Here is a 16,897-nt window from a genome sequence, read left to right on the forward strand (position 1 = left end):
CAGCTTAGATTGCAAAACCCAGAGCAAGCCAGATGTTGCAGCCCAAAACACGTAGCATGTGTGAGTGTGTGTCAACAAGTGATCGTGATGTCTGCAGCTGGCAGAAGGCAGCTGGGGTGGCTTGCAACCCTGCAGATTTACTGCAAGTGCAAGACAGAGCGGCAGGACGGCTCCCCAGGGGCATTTACAGGGGGAGGGGAGAGGCACGCTGCTTGCTGTTTGGCTGCTCACGAACCCCGATCCCAGCACCAGGCACCAGCTACACGGAGAGATCCAGGGCACAGAAACTGCCTCCTGAATTTGTCTGGCAGTGTGAGACTGCAGAGACAGAGCAGCCCTGGCTGCCAAGACTTACTGGTGAGACTCATTGCTCCTCCTCTGGCGAGAAACCCTCCTCTGCCCCAGGCCTGCTCCATGAACACCATCTTTCCAACAAGGCTGTTCAAAAGCGTTGCTAGTTGGCAGCATTTTGGCATTTTTGGATAGACAGTGTGAAAACAGCCAGAAACTATTACAGCCACAAACTATTACCCAGAGGGGATGTTTTCTGCCTCCTTCTCACTCCCCAAAAAGTCTGCAGGAGATACAAGTAGCCAGCATGACAATGAGAGCCTAGATCCAGCAAAAATTCACTCTCTACAATCCCCCCCAATCCATCCAAAAGCCCGGGAGCACCACTTTTTCAGCAGGGCAGCTGCTCTGCGTGCTCTCTGGAAGGGGCACTCCCGTGCCCCATGAGCAAGGTCTCCTGCCCCTCTTTGAGAGCGATGAAAATCGCATTGCCCAAAGACACTTCTCAGAGGCAGGAGGAGAGCTCAGAAGTGTTATGAAGACTTGTTTGCATGCCGTGAATTCACACCCTAGTTTCACTTTCCGGTGTAGATGAGAGCTGAGGCCACCGCTGTGTTTTCAGTATGTTTTTCCCCCAAACCAGAGTGACGCAGTAAGAGCTTGTCACTGCACAGACAGGAAAGGGAGGCTTGGTGGAGTCCAAGTGTCAGGTAGTAATGGTATTTAGATTCCTAGAAAACGCAGGGAAGCACTCAGTGAGATGCTCAAAAATCTGGCAGAAGTCAGAGGTCTAGCACGTTTGATTTCAAGAGGAAGACTGAAACCACATCAAAGGATCTTCTTCATAACTAAATGGTTCAAGAGGGGAGCACAGGGTGGACGACATATTAGGTGAAAATTGGAACTGAAAAATAAATCTGGATTGCAAAATTAAAGAGAAATGTGAACCCAGAGGCCAGACTGCCTGAGCGAACAAGGAAGTGGGATATACCACTGTTCCTCCAAAGCAACGAAACACAGTTCCACTGCTGTCAGCCTAACCTGAAGTACCTTGAAAAGTCCTACTGATTTTCTACATAGCTCTGAAAATCCATTATTAAAGGACTGCTGAAGGTTTCAACAGACTTTGGTAGCAATAGGAGATACTTGGGCTCAGATGTCTGTTGCCCCAGGCTCCCTTTAGGCTGAGCAAACGGGGAGCAGACTGGAGCCTGGCCTCAGGTACCAGTAACACCTCTCCATGGACTGGTGGCTGGTGCCACACTACAGTCTGCCCGCAGTCCCGGTGCCCAAGGAGCAAGCGGTGCCAGCGCCCTTCTGCTGATTCGTCTGGCTGATGCTCCTGCTCCTCATTGCTGGCTCCAAAACCCTGGCAATGCTCAGTGCCTCCAGTGCACCCCTGCTCCAGCACAGCCTGCGCACCAGGACGGGGGCCTGGGACTCGCTGTATGCAGTGCCACTTTGGCTATGGTGCGAGCAGTGTGGCGAGCTGGCAGCATGGGTCTGGCGCGGACATCAAGGGCTGCACCAGCCTCCCACGGCTCCGCACAGCTGCTCGGGCCAGTGTCCTTCTCCCAGGAGCCTGGACACGGCCATCTGCCCTCACTGCTGCAGGTCACTGAGATCTGCTCTCACCCAGCTGAGTCTTTCTCACCCATGAAAGACTGGGGGCTGCGTTACCTGCAGGGATTATCCCTGGGGAGTTTATGCTCTGGTTCATTGGGTAACTTGGAGAAGACTGTGGCGGTGATAAATTATTTGCCCAAGATCATGCAAGTGCTAAGGAGAGGAAAAGACCCCAGCTCTCTTCAGACTCTAACCATGACACAGCAGGGACTAGCAATGCTCTTCTGCCTAGTCACACCACAAACATCAGCTTTTGGTTTGCTGCGTCTACCCTGCCCACTCCCCAGCACACTCTGCTGGGATGAGCTGTACTAATCTAAGACCCAGAAAGGACAAAAGATGGTTTTGGCTTCTAAGAAGAAAACCTGTTTGGACATGCTACATTAATGTGTCTCAGGGTTTTACATTAGTCTAACCTGTGCAGTGTTACACGGGTGTAACTATTCACAAAGCCTCATACAACCACCCCCTGAGGGGTTTGTGCAGGGTTGTAGCAGGCTGCTGAGCTGCTCTTACATTTGATCTGGAGTGAGTACCTTTGGTAACAGAGTATGAACAATACTTTGGGATCTAGGCACAAAAAAGCAAGGGAAATACACTCTCTGTTACGAGGATTAATAACAACTCCCTAGGGAAACACTAAAACCCTGTCATTCAAGTACAGCTACAGTAATTAGGATCTCCTGAATTTTAGCTTACAAAGAGTTGAAAGCTGCCTGTAAAACTGAATTGCACCCTTCCCTCCTTATTTATAAAGGTCTGGGAGGGCTTTGGAGGAGACAGTGGGTAATTGTCTAACAGCCGCTCTAGCTGGCCAAGAGTCAGGTTTTGGATTTCAGTTCAGCTTGAAAATAATCTTCTTAGGCCATCAGTTCCTGACAGCTCTGTTAACTGGGTGAATCTGCTGTTCCCAAAAGCCAGAGCTGAGCTGCGTTAACATGAGCACAGGTAAATCAAGAGTGACTGCAGCTCAGAAGCTGTTCCTCCACTCTGTCCTGCTGTAACTTTCTGCTTCTCTCAGCCTGGGAACGAGGAGACCAGCTTTGCCATTTCAGCTCTGACCTATGTCTACTCCCTGCTTCCAGGCTTGGCCTAACACAGAACACAGAAAATCCTCCTCAATCTGAACCCAAAGCAACCCCGTGCTGACTGGCAGGAGCTTTCGCTCTTCCAGATTGCCCCTGCAGTGCTCGTCACATATGCAGACACTGCTAGCCTGTGAATTTTCATCTTCACAAGGCAGTCCTGCCATGTAGAGGACACCCAAGCCTTTCTAAGTAGCGTTTATGTGCACTAAAGGACGTTCCTGGGCCATGTTGTTTATTTGTTCTAGCAGGGGCTTGGCCTTACTCCTACTTACACCAGAACACCCCTGCTAAGGAGTTGCATTAATTTACATTCCCACTACAGAGAGGAGAGCACAAGTCTGAAAGCTCCAGGCGCTGGAGTAACCTCACTTGTTCCCTCACCCTGAGCAACTGCAAACTTGGCCTTCACCTTGCTGCATGCAAGCTCGAGGCAAGTTCGCTGTGTCTGTTCTGCTTTACTGGTTTGGGGCTGGCACGAATCACAGGAAGCTCAGGGCTATCCTGATTTACAGCCAGGTGCAAGAGTCTGTTAGCAGCACAATTTCAGCAGTGAACAGCAAAAATACACTGACACCCTGACTGTGCCCCACCAGCCCTGGGCACCGAGAAGACAAACCCACACAAGCAACATCTTCCCAGCAGGAAACTGGAATGTCTCTACACCTCAGGAGCAAAACAGGTCACCACACTGCGCCCCTCCGCCTGAATTTTCCTGAAATGGAGGAACTAAATAGAAACCAGCCGCCCATTGTCTCATACAGAAAAGCTACCTCTGTTATGCACTTTAAAGCTCTCATGTGCTCCTAAGATTGTCTGGCTTTTCTTCCCCTCAGCTACATCAGTTTGTCTAATAAAGGATCGCACCTCCCACAAGCCTTGCCTTGCTCATCCACCTGCCTGAGCTGTTTACAATGTGGCAGCAGAAAAGGCCAAAGCATGGATATTTATCTATTCCGCGAGAGCTTCAAATCTGAACATCTGCTGCAAAACAGGCTGGCACTTACAGCTCAATCACTTGGGAGTTTAGCTCCATGATTGTGTCGTCAGTGCTGACAGAAATCAAGACAGCTGCTGTGTTAAATTCCCAAGGTGGGCGTCGAGGTGGGGAGTCAGGCAGAGAAAGCGAGAACATGATGAATTGGGAATCAAAATAAATGGACCAAAGCCCTTTCCCTGCTTTTCTGCCCCCTCCTCCCCACTTCCTAAGAAAGCCAGTGTTGATGGTTTCCCCCTGCCCTCCCTCCCCACCCTGCATTCACACACTCACACCCTGTGGGTTCGGTACCTTCTCTGTAGCGACGGGCACCGAGGATGGGGTAAGGCTGGTGGGAGACTCCGGACGTTTTTTGTGCTTCTGTTTAGGTCTTTCTTTGTCCTTCCGACTCTGCAAAAGAAATCAGAGAGTACTGGAAGGCTAACTTTTCTTCTGCTGAGTATAACAGTTGTAAGGGAAAAGAAAGGAGGGTGTGTAGGGGTGGATTTACAACCATACATTCATATTCCTTTTTCCTTCTCCACCCAACTGCACAAGCCCAGTATCCCTTCCCCCACATCCCAGCTTCTGGCTGGGAGCGCCCCACTATCTCTGCCCAGCTGCAGCCAACATCTGGAATGCAGAATACCAACAGAAGCCCCCAAATCAGTTTATGGTAAGATGATAGGGAAGGACGTAACAAGCTCTGGCTGATTTCAAGAAACCTGAGCTTTCCTCTTGCTATTTCCCCAAAGGGACTCTGTGCCCCCTTACCCTCGCTCTCTAACCTCTTCAAGGGTTTCTCAGATCCACCCTGTACAGACAATGGGAGAATCTTGATTTCAGCACGTGTTGCACGTGCACACGGGAAGAGATCAGTCAGTGGAGAGCTCAGAACCTAGGCTTGAGCCTAACCTACCGATCCCCCACATCTCCCCTCCCAACTGAGACAGCTGGTCTGGGTCCATCTCTGCTAACAGGAGACAGACCATTTAGTTTGATTTCTTCATCCTGTTTTTCCCCCCCCCGCACTAAAACCCAAGAAAAATGGGATTCTTCAAATTGCAAAGCAAGGAAAAATCATGGCCTGAGAAACACTGAGTCCTGCCTGCTCTGATTTTACATTCTCTTGAGGAACGGACTGTAACCGAGGAGGCTATTCTTCTATAGTGCTAGCTGGATGTTTATGCTAAAGCTGAGATGTTTTCAGCGAAAGGACTGAGAACGTAGCCCTGTGTGACCTCAAGTCAGTGAGGCTTGAGGATGCCCAGGCCAGCTGGCATACAGGAAGGATGGACAGAAGAGCATGCTCCATCACACGCTCCTGCTTCCTCCCTGTCTTCCTCAGCTGTGCACTCCCACGGGAACGCGCTCGGCTGACTACAGGAGCTTTTCCCTGCTCCCGATGTCAGCTAAAGATGTGGCCTTCTTCACTGAAGCTGCAGAAACCTTTGTGTTGAGTTCTGAACTTCCCAGTGTGGTCACTGGTGTGTGGACCAAGAGACCTGCTGTCAGATGAACACACGCAGGAGATGCAGGACTTCCAAAAAGTCATCATCTTGTCTCCGAGAGCTTTTTGTGGGAAAGGATGCCTATTCTGGTACAAATCCCTCACATGGGTGTTTTATTCTAGAAGCTGAAGTCGTCCATTTGGACCGACGGTGCGTTCAGAACAGAAGAGGCGCATCGAAATTCATTGGCTCTCCAGAAAGATGCTGACTGCTTCCTCATGCAGGCAAAGCCCTGAGGCTACAGCTGCCAGCACATGCCAAAGACGGGATGCTGTCAGGGGAAGATGCAACTGCAGCAAATACGTGAGCTCCACTGTGTGTTTTTGGGAGGGAGAGAAGAGAGTGTAATAAGCTTAGGAAACGACACACTAAATGGGGTAAAAAAACATGGGGGGCTGGAGGAGGGAGAGGGCAGGAGGAAAAGGCTGGAGAAGGCAGGCATGAAATAAAGCAGAGGTGAAGCAGAAGTGCTCCAGAAATCAGCACCTTCCGGTGTGGGTTTGGCTGAATTTTCAGTGCACTCAAAAAGGAGGCCCATGCTGCAGCCACCAGTGACCCTGCCAGTGTAAACCTGCCACGGAAGCTTTCACTGGGATGAGCTGGTGAAAAAAAAGGAGGCAAATCCAACCTAAAACTTTGCTGCACTTGCTGAGTGCCTGACTAACGCTGCCAATATTCATCATTTTATGGCAAGACTCCTGGCGTTTGGCATATCTGTTAAAGCCTCCATTCCTAGAGCTACAGTATTTTACCAGAATCTCTGTTTTCTTTTCTTCCCTTTCTTTAATAGACATTTCCAGCTTTGGCAGTGAACAAGGAAAGCTTGAAAATGTGATTTCTACAGACTAAGTGCTGAAAGACAAACTAAAATTAAATCTTTACTCAATGTTTTAAATACCTGGGGGCTTCTTGTGCTATAAACTCTGCCTAAGTCTCATGGGTCTTCTAGGACAGGAAGATGGGGAAACTGTGGCCCAGTTAGTTAAGCAGCTTGTCACAGACCACGCGCACATCAGCGTTCGTTACTGCAGTAGTAGTGACAATTTGCGCTCACTTAATAGCACACAGCAGAGAGTTCCTATGGCCTGAAGAGAGGTTTTTAATATCTACATCTCATTTTACAAATAGGGAAAGCTGGGCACAAGGGATGAAAGAACTTGCTAAGATTTCACAGAAAGTCATCCAAAAATTCAGAAAGAAAAGTCAGGGATCCCCACCCCACCTGCACACACGCTCGCCTACTTGCAGGTGCTGCCAGTGCCACTCACGGAAGCCAGAAATGGAAAACAGGAGCCAGGCACCTCATTACAATACTTTTTGCCAAATAACTGCGCAAATCCTGGTCCTTAAACTTTCTGAATACCACAAAGCTTATTCTCTCATTTTCAGACCCCGAATCCCAAATGCATTTCAATCACGAAGTTGCAACAGGAGGCAATAAGATAAACCGCTGCAAACGCCAGCGAGACAGCACAGTAATGATTTAATTTCACGTATCATGGTCAAGATGAGACAAGGCAGCGTCAAGCCATTTTGGCTAATGACAACGAACCTACACACCTACATACATGCACATACACACGTGCACAGGCGAGAGGAAAACCAGAAATGTCCTGACTGTCGCCACAGCGAACCATAAAACCTCCCACAGTTTCATTGTGATGGCAACCACCAAACTCACATCCTCCAGCTTCAAAATCCTGGCCGTCTCCTGCCTGAGAAATCTCCCTTGCTGTCGGCAGAGCAGAGTTTATAACAGCTGACTGAGCAGCCCCCTGGTTCTAGGTAGGAGTGCGTACATATGCATATATTCAGCAAGAACCCAGCCTGCACGACAGGGACCAGACTTATGGAATGCCTCAGCTCCCATTTAGGTGCTTGAATAAATCATCAGGTTTTCCAGAAAGCTAAATGCTAGGTATTGAGCTCTTTTGAAGATCTGCCCCCCGACCACACGTGCTGAGCTACTGCACTCAGAAGTATTTAGAAAAATCTGTCCCACAGAGACCAGCCTTCGTGCTTTGCTCAAAGGACTGCATTGAAACCAGAACCACCACAGCCTGGCGAGGAGCTCAGCAGCACTTCTGCTGGGTGCCCCTGCAGGCAGCCCCAGGCCGTGCCCACAGGCACACCTTGCTCTTACCAGGCACTTCTCCCTCTCCCACACCACCTCCTCTCTAGGCTCTCTGTGTCACTCCTGCTCGGGCAGAGCGGAAACCCACAGACCCACGTACCCAGGAGCTGTCTGGGCTGCAGCCAGCAGCCCTAAAGCTTTGCAGAGCTGGCGTGCCCACTGCCTTTGCATACCCAGTAGCACCCATCTCCCACCCTGCAGTTACTCTCTGATACTTTTGGGTGCTCAGAAGGGCAAAAGGATCTGACATCTTCTTCACTATTACTGGACAAATGCAGTGCCCTGTGTTAAACGGGCAGGACAAAAACTCTGTTACCCCACGGGCGCTCCGCAGACGGGCCAGGCTGCCCCCAGACCAAGGCACTGGTAGGAAGGTTACTTTGGCTGCCCGCAGAGACCACGGCACTGAGACCATCAGTCACTCCTGGCTATCTTGCCTGTGTTGACAGGCCCTCAGACAACCCAGGGCGTTCCCCAGCTTGCACCAGAGGGTTTTAAATGTGTGGGTTCTCTCCAGGAACAGGAAGGCTCCAAATGCTTCCTGCAAGAGCCGCAGGGCGCAAAGGGAGGGGAGAGCAAGGGGACAGGGTTGGGGGGGAAGCAGCACTCTCCCCTACCTCTCAAGTGCCCTCTCCCCACCTGGCTTTTCTGTGTCCAGCACTTCATCTCCCTGGCACACAGGCACTCTCCTCTGCAAACCCTCCTTCCAGGAAACTATACAGAGAGCGCAGCTGCTGCCACAGCCCAGCCTGCCCACAGAGACCTGCCTGGCTGTGCCATGATGCAGAAGTCAGGGGAGGAGGAGGAGGGAGGGAGGATGCACTGTGAGAGCAGGAAACCATTCAACACCCCTATCCCATCATTGCAAGCAAAAGCCAAGCCCTACCTTGCAGCCGCTCGGCGCTCCCTGCGGCGGGCTGGCTGGCTGGGCGAGCTGCAGTCTGCAGGGAACGTGAACCTGTCCCCAGCAACGAACTTCATGGAAAACAAACTCTTCCCATGCAGGACTGAGCAGCTGGGGCTTGGCATGTGGGCATGGAGCAGGCCAGGCCTGCGGCGGGGGGAGCGCGGCTGCATCGGGGGGGCGTGCCGGCGACACAATCTCCCTTCGAGCTCCCCAGTGCAGGAGGAACCAAACAGGATCTCTCACTGCCAAAAAGGGTTGTGCACAGCTCCTCTTGCTCCCCCCACCGCTGTCTCCCCTTCCCTGAGCCCCCTCTTCTAATCTGCTGGACACCAGCAATTGGATCATTAAAAGTACATTGGGCAGGGGAAGGAGGGAGGGAAGAGCTGGGAAGAGCCAAGCGGGCTTTGCTGCTCCCTCCCTCTTTCCCAGGCTCTCTGAACTCCCTCACCCGGAGGAGGAGGCCTGGCTCTGGGCTGCAGCCATGGCAGCCGCAGCGAGGAGGAAGGCAGCAGCAGGCAGAGGGATACCGAGCCCCTGTCTCCAACCTCGCTTGCACCAAGGCTGTGCCGGCGGTTTTGCGGGTTTGCCTTGAGACACGCTCTGAGTGTACAAAAGGTTTTACACAAGGACTCACGGCCAGCCCTCGCTGGGCTTTGCAAGCTCGGATATTATTGCTGCACCCCCTGCTAATGGAAGGATCTGCTGGGGGCTGTTAAACACCCATGTAACAAGAGGCCACAGAAAGCTGGTCAAGGATGCTATAAAACAAGGTCACTATAGCTAGATCAGAGTCAATTTAGATTCAGTACTCCTTCCCCAAAAAGCTGTGCTGGTCTTGCAAGCAGCCACCCGCCACCCGCTTGAAAAAAAGGTCCACTTTTCCCTTTGGTGCCGGTGTGGACACAAAACTCCAAGAGGCAGACCTGCGGCACCAACTCGAATGCAAACACAAAGCCCCTCACAGACCCACTGGGTTTAGATTTCAGCTCAGTACAACTTCTCCAGTGTGCTGAATCTGCCAGGTCGGGTCCTTGGCTCATTTCCTCCACTGGCATCAGGTCTAGACAGCCAGGCAATGGCAGCGGGGAGGCAGGCTCTGCCGTGCATCTGCTCAGACGCCGTGGGACTGGGGGCTCGTGCACAGCTCTGCCTGGTGCTAAAGGGATAAGGGAGACAGACAGTCCCTGTACCCCCATAAAGTACCCCCCAGCTGTGGCTAGGGAAGGGGTTCAGGAGCTAAAGGTGTGTTACGGTTGTGGAGAACTGGCTTCGTCCCCAGACCCAAGGAACAACTGCAGGTGGGTTTATTTGCTCCAAGTGCCTGCCTCTCTTTCCTATGTCACTGGGCAGGGACCGTTCCTCTCATAGCAACGTCCCACATCCAAATTAAAAGCCCCATGATTTTGCTTTCCCATGATCCAGGTGTTCACTAAGGATAACGCTGGACGAGTGCCTCCCTCCGTGAGGAATATGCCTAAAAATGTTGTAGTGCATGTGCTCCCATCTGCTCCTGGTGTGACAAATTTCATTCCAGTGAGCATGGCAATTTTTTTCTGTGCGTTTCAAGCAGACAATATAGGTGACAGAACATCTGTACTTCATTCAACCCCTGTGCGTCATCCAGCATTTTCTTGGTATTTAGCTATTGTTTTCTTCCTTTCTTTTTTTCTTTCTTTTTTTAAAAACAAACAAACCCTACAAAGGCTCCCACAGTGTAGAGCACACACACTGCAATACCAACCCCAAAGAAATAAGCGGGGCTGGTTTTGCTAAGGCCTGGTATGTTCTGAGGAAAACCCAAAGCCTGGAGCTTTCCCGTTTTTAGGCCAGCACAGAAGGAAATGCCTGGGCTGGTATCATTTGTGCCTGCAAGAGGCGGGGGATGCCAACGCTGGCTTTTAGTCCCACGTCACAATTGTCCCTTGTTCCGCAGAGAACAAGACTCTTCACAAATGCTGAACTGTTTTACAGCAGGGCTTAGGAGTCCAAATCCCAAGTCCTGAGTCTTTGCTGTCTTACTGAAGCCACTGGGTTAAATCCTGTGCCCTTCACTTAGTCTTTAACTCAGCCAGAGTTTTCCCCTGTAAAGCCTAAGTAAATAGCCACAGCCCTGCACTGGAAGGAGCTGTCAGGCACTGGGCTCCTTCTGGAGCGGAGAGACATGAGCACCTGCAGCCCGGGGACTCACACAGGCGCTTTGGTCTGCCGCTGAGTGATCAGCTCCCCTGCAATGCCTCCAGCTCGGGGAGGATGGGACCAGCCGGCTGCACAGCTGGACAGGCTCAAGAAAAAGCTGTTCTACTTCAGGTCAGCACAGCAGCACACCCAGTTCCCTGAAACATGTGCAATTAGATCATGCACTGCTAGTCACGTACTCCAAAACTATGCGGGAACTAATGGTTCAACCCTCTCTTTGGGTACCCCTTTGAAAGGTCTCTGAGGCTTTGAAACGCCTCGCACCCAGTCCTTTCTCCCTGCACTTCATAACCAGTCCCAGACCTGTAAACTACCCTGGGAGCCAAGAGTGCCTTCCTCACCCTCGTCTGAGCTGCTTTGCACACCCCGTCCCCCTTTCCGTGCTGACTCCCCCTCTCTAAGTGGAAGGAGTTGATTTTGCACTCGCGCTGCGGCCCTGCCACGCAACCCCAGCCCTGGAAGAGGCCTCCATCGGATCTGCTGCTCGCAAACCCGACGAGCCATCAGGAGGGGAGAGTGGTGAGGCAGCAGCGAGACGGAGTCTCTGCACGCTTGTGAGGAACCCAGAGGCTAACAATAGTGGCAAGCGCCACTGAGAAGCCTATAAATAGATCCATATTCCTCCTGTTTTCGCTCTCCCCCTGGCGCTGACCTGCTTTCCAACCAAAGCTGGGAAGCAGCACCTCCCCTGCTCCTACCTGCCAGGCACGTGACTGTGCTCCCACCCCCGCCACCAGAAGCTGTGCAAATATAGAAACCCTCGGCCAGTCCCCAGCCTCGGACTGGCACAGTCTGTCAGTTATAATTACAGCTGAGCTCTCCAAAGCCGCCGTCAATCACCCCGACCCTGCCCTCTCCCCCACCCCCTCTGCCCGCTTGTTGACTAAAAATAGCACGTTCCAGTACAGCCGTTCACCTTGTGCCAAGCGCTCGCTCCCCGTCCCCGTCCATAGCACAGATCCTCTTTCTCCCTCCCACCTCCTCCTCCTCTCCTCGCAGCAGCTGAGCACACAAGAGGAGTAAATACTCCCCACACGCTTTAGCCTCGTCGGCAGCAGGAAATTTACTGACTTGGTGTCGGCAGCAGGGAAGGCACCACTTTGTAAGCGAGGCTTGCCTTGTTTGCCCATGTATCAGGTACGGTTTGGGCAAGCTTCCCAAACACGTAAAGGACATGGTGGGCAGTGTTTCAAACTGGATATTGCGGGATAACCTCTGTAAATAAAGAAGGAGATGGCTTTCCTGCCCACAGAATTTATGGACTCTCAGCTGGGCATGCCAGGAAGGTGTCAGTCAGTATTAACTGATGGCTGTACTGCTTTTGAAAGCCTGGATGCCCTTGTCCCCTGGAGACTGGCTGAGATCCATCAGACTTAGGCCACATAACCCACCGGAGTGCCATCGGGCTGCTTCTGGATGTGGGTCACTATCATTACCAAATCATTTACGCACTGTGAGGATGCCTACTGCAACAAGACAAAAACAAACAACAAAAGAAGTAAACAGCCAGACATCTACAACAAGACTTAAAAGATTCACGCTGCGATTTGCAGGGGTCTCACCGATTGTGTTTATACAACAAGGTGAATTTGGCTTTTGACTACAGTGGAATATATCCAGAGGTTCCTTGGTAGAGTAATTCTGGATTTCTGCTAACAAAAACCAGGATATGGCCCAGAAAATATCAAAAACTATCTGACCATACTGACCGTACCCCTGTACAAGTTATTTCTGCTTGAGATCCTACCCCGCTGCTTTGGACAGACTGGGTGTGAAGGAAGGTGGCAGTACTACGTTATGGATTCTTGATATTGCAGAAGCTGTATCAAGGAGTAAGGAAGATTTCTTATTCTGCTGCCACCTGCCTTAGAGCCTGAACCCTATAAGAACCACATGTCCTGCCTTTTAGGGCTTTTTATTGTAACAAATAACAAATACCTCACAACCCTCCGGCCTCCTCATTTCTTTTGACACAGACCCTTCCACACCGCAATCTGCACCCCTGTCAGAACCCAGGAGTCTGCTGGGAGTCTGCCTTACACGTTCACTATTGCTTTTCCTTGAAATATGAGCATTTGTCACGTGAGTCAGCTGGTTAATTATGAACCTTGGTGCGCTGTTAACATGTCCTGTAACACTGCAGCAGTTTTGATGAGCACGTCTTAACCAGCAGAGTTAAATAAATAACTCTCGTACCAGTCAGATTGGGCGTGCAACGTGCTTCTAAATAATCGTTTAACGAAGATAACCTATTTTCACAGATAGACTTGAGGCACGTGGAACCCCTGTGACTGCTTAATCTAACTAAGAAAACACTATCTAGTTTATACTAATTATTGTTCTCACCCACAACTAACCTGCTGGCCACAACGCAGGTTACTGACCTTTTTGTCCTTCAAGACTTGGACTCTGGGATCTGAGGACGACGACCTCCAATTTTCTGTTCTCAAGCTGCTGCATTTAAAATCACAGCCCAAACTACTTCCACACAGATCAACTCAGTAGCTGGAAACCATAGCACAATGTCATCCTCAAAGTGGACTTGCCACAAGACAGAAAGGGGAAAGTGGCATGTTTCATAGGCATGTTCTGCCAGGACCCCTCTGGCATAATCTGAACAGGCGAACTTGGCCTCTCGTTCCCCATGCCTTGCTGCTCTGTTTGCATACACGTTTCTCGAGGCCTGTTTAGAAACGCAGCCACTATTCAGATCTCCAACTGTGATACTCTTTACAGACTCAGGGCTCATCCGAGGAGCCATCGGTGCTCTCTGCACACTCTTCCCCTTCTCACCTCCATCCCACACGACTCTGCCTCTCTGGATTGACAAACTCCGTGCGGATCTTACCTTCTTTGGCCTTTCGTGGTGGGACACATGCTTCTCTTGAGCAGGGGATGTGGATCGACTCCTTCTTCCAGCAATGAAGGAGCTACCTCCAGAGTGACGTGAGGTCTTCTGAGGTAAGTGGGGACCGGGAGAGGAGGTGGAGACAGGTGGAAAAAGGGAGAGAGGAAACAGTGTTATAGAGTCCAGCTTTCACTGTTACACTGTGCAATGTTACAGTAAATGGCTTTTCTACCACACGCAGGACCAAATTCTGTTTGTACCAGGTGTCCAGTCTGGTTCCTAACACGGGGACCACAGTGGATACCCTATTAGCGGTTTTACGAACAGCACATAGATCTAACGCCCCAGATCTTTGGTTCTTGGTGGCCCATGCACACGGACACTTGTAAGAAGAAAGGTGCAGCTGCTGCGAGATGATTCTGTAAACAAGATCAATGGTAGCAGCAATGTTGCTTAGAGAAGCCGGTCCTCCTGAACAGCAGTGTCCAGGTTTCAGACTTGAGCGGGGCACAGGGGCGTGTGTGTAAGACACTTCTCAGACTCCAGGCACTAGCACAAGCCCTGCTATCCATCTCAGCATCAGTAAACTTGATACAGGGCTACCCTCGTGTCAGATACTGAGGGTACCTGAAGGGCAGGGAAGGCGTCCTCCAGTTTGACTTTGAGGGGAAGCTCAAGGCGTCAGTCACTGTATGTGACAGCACTGATAAGCAGGAAGGAAAGTGGGAAAGGCCAGCAACAAAGGAGCCACGGAGACATAAAGCTGTAGTGAGGGGATCAAGTTTCCTTTCTGCCGGAGGGGGGACAGCAGGTGTCTACTAATTATGCAGAACAGGAAAAGGGTTCCTCTTGGTACTGTAATTAATAGGGGGAAGTCCTTTGCCCCAAATATCCCTCAAATAGTGAATGGCTCCAAGTCTCTTCTGGGCTGTCTCTGTCCTCAGGCAGAAGTTCTGGCTGTTCTCTGTTACACCCTCCTTTCTTGGGACTTACCTTTCAGCCATACAGAGCGGGTCAGGGAAGCCAAAACAGATGGGGAGAATTCAACTCCTAGTTTTGAAAATGGATTTTATGGCATCTTTAAAGATGCTGTAGAAATGCAAAATATAAATTACTCTTTACTCCTAAGTGATTCTGACTGAACGGCTGAAAAGGGAAGCAGGCTGCAAACCTTGTTTATGTGTTCTTGGCATTTCTTACTGCTCTGAGCACACATATGATCTAGGATGAAGGTGATGCCTTATACATGACAAAAAAACCCTCTATCGCAGGAACAAAGAAACTCACCATTTTGTTGAAGTGGTACTTGCAGTAGCCACAATATTTGACATTGTCAACTTCTAGGACTTCCTCTTCACATAAGAGGCCAGCCATCTGGGCACTGAAATACACGCAATTAGGAGGAGGATAAAGCATATTGCCCACAGACAGACCACATACCCCATCAAAGGGCAAGGAATAATTCAGGATACCCAGGCAGGCTCTTGAAGTTTCCTGTTCTGCCTGGGAAATGGTATGCAAGGGGGGAGGAGGGGAGTTCAGACTATTCTTAATTCATATTAAGATCTTCAAAATTGTTGGTACTTTTCTTCCAGATTGTCTTGCAATTTTTGTTTTTCTTAAGGGAGGCCTGGGAGACCAGTAACTATTCCAACAAAAGACATATCATGAGCAAGGAATCCACGGAAAGCTGCGAATCTCCCTGTTCTGCTGATAGGCAACGTTGTTTTCAGGCTGGGAGGGTACATGAGGATATCAGCCCTTAAAATCATACCATCTAGATGATACTCTTGCATGTGGTCTGCTGGAGAAGGAACATTCCTGGGTTGTGACTCATCTTTTCTCTTCTTGGATTCCACACAGTCTTAGGGAAATCCCCAGCCTTGGTTCTCAGCAGGAAAGGCTCACTGGTGAAACTTCAGCCTTCCTGGGGAAGTTCCCCTCTCAAACTGAGCAAGGATGAGATACCCCTTGCACAAAATAAACCCAGGGTGATTAGCCCAACTCCCTACACCACCTGTTTGGAGTGGCCTCAAAGCCATAGCAGCAAAGCCAACAGCTGGGGCTGTTCTTGGGGCACTCACCAGGTGACATGGAAAGCTTGCCGGCAGCCGTGTCGGTTACAGGCCATGCACGCTCCAGAGGCTGCTTTGCTCTCCCTGCCCTGCTCTTCACAGATGTAGCAGGTCTGCAAAATAAGAAAAAAAAGGAAAAGTGCTCACTCAAAGAGGCAGGCAAAGGGTCTGCTTCACTCTCCATGGTTCACCAGGCGGCAAAGCCTTCAAGAACTCGTAACTGTGTCCAGTGATCTCCCTCCTGTGACAACAGCTCTGGGTTATTTCTCAGTGGCATGCACAAAACTCACGCACCTTCTTTTTCTCCCCAAATGCCAACCGCGTCTGATCAAAACGTAGAGTAACCAACATGCAACTCCAAGGCGGAGATTGCTCAAGTTGCAGGGAGTTGGGGAAGAGAGAAATGGAGGAAGAAAAAGTTATTTGCAGGAATGGGGGTTTACTTTGTCAGTTGTTTTTAAAGGAATCTGAGTACCTGGAAATTAAAATAAATCAGACAGGAGATGTGGCAGAATAAGATGATCCCAAAAAACCAAGGCGGGGTAAGTACACTTGGGGCAGCAGGAGGAAGAGTTGGCCTTACCTTGTTGAAGCGGTCGTGGGGTACATACTGCAGGACAATTGGCTCCATGGTGAGCACGTTGGCAAACTGCACCTCTGGGATGTACAAAGCACAGACGACGTGGGCCCACCCTGGGGAAGCAAACAAGACAGAGAGAGGAGATTCACAAGGGGCAACCCAGAAAAGTCTGAAACTCAGACAGGGCTACAGACAAGCATGGGAGGGACAGAAGGAAGAGAGTGTAGGAAGGGAGCCAACTTAAGGTAGATGTTAGATTTGAAATACTGCTTGTTGTAACTTGGTTAGGAATAAAATCCTTTTTGGGTAAAAGATAGATGGGTACCACCTCCAGATTAAATAAGAAAGCAGAGATTTCTTTGGGAACAGAAATGTACAACGCTCATTGTTCTTAAAAGCACCCTCTCAGGACTTGAGACCCAGAGTTGAAGACCTGGCCAAACCCAGGAAAAGCATCCAAGCAGTAAATGATGCTGATAGGACAGGTTTAACATGTAGTCCCATGCCACTGAAAACAAAGCTCTCTTTATTGGCTGTTACTAATGGCTAAAGAAGGCTCTTTTTCAGCAAGCCAAGTTAGATTAAAATCTAAATCCACCAAGACACTTCCCAAATCGGATGTGTAAGTTGAAATTCCATCTGGTCAGGACAGAACTGAGAAAGTTTGA

The 16,897-nt window shown here is 50.3% G+C and overlaps 1 protein-coding gene across 6 annotated transcripts in view; it reads right to left on the reverse strand.

The window, feature by feature from the left end:
- Window positions 1-16,897, reverse strand: part of MLLT6 (MLLT6, PHD finger containing) — a 47,384-nt gene that overhangs the window by 19,996 nt on the left and 10,491 nt on the right. For 5 of the 6 annotated variants that reach the window (XM_064473447.1, XM_064473446.1, XM_064473444.1 and 2 more), the window contains exons 4-8: window positions 16,233-16,342; window positions 15,659-15,762; window positions 14,862-14,955; window positions 13,575-13,682; window positions 4,291-4,389 (exon numbers count right to left, since the gene is read on the reverse strand). In XM_064473447.1, coding sequence (XP_064329517.1) covers window positions 4,291-4,389; window positions 13,575-13,682; window positions 14,862-14,955; window positions 15,659-15,762; window positions 16,233-16,280 — 453 coding nt within the window. In that variant the 5' untranslated portion in view covers window positions 16,281-16,342. The remainder of the gene's footprint in view (window positions 1-4,290; window positions 4,390-13,574; window positions 13,683-14,861; window positions 14,956-15,658; window positions 15,763-16,232; window positions 16,343-16,897) is intronic. The other variant, XM_064473443.1, reaches the window with a different exon arrangement.

This window comes from Phalacrocorax carbo, chromosome 25 (genome assembly GCF_963921805.1).
Source record: "Phalacrocorax carbo chromosome 25, bPhaCar2.1, whole genome shotgun sequence".
NCBI lineage: Eukaryota > Metazoa > Chordata > Aves > Suliformes > Phalacrocoracidae > Phalacrocorax > Phalacrocorax carbo.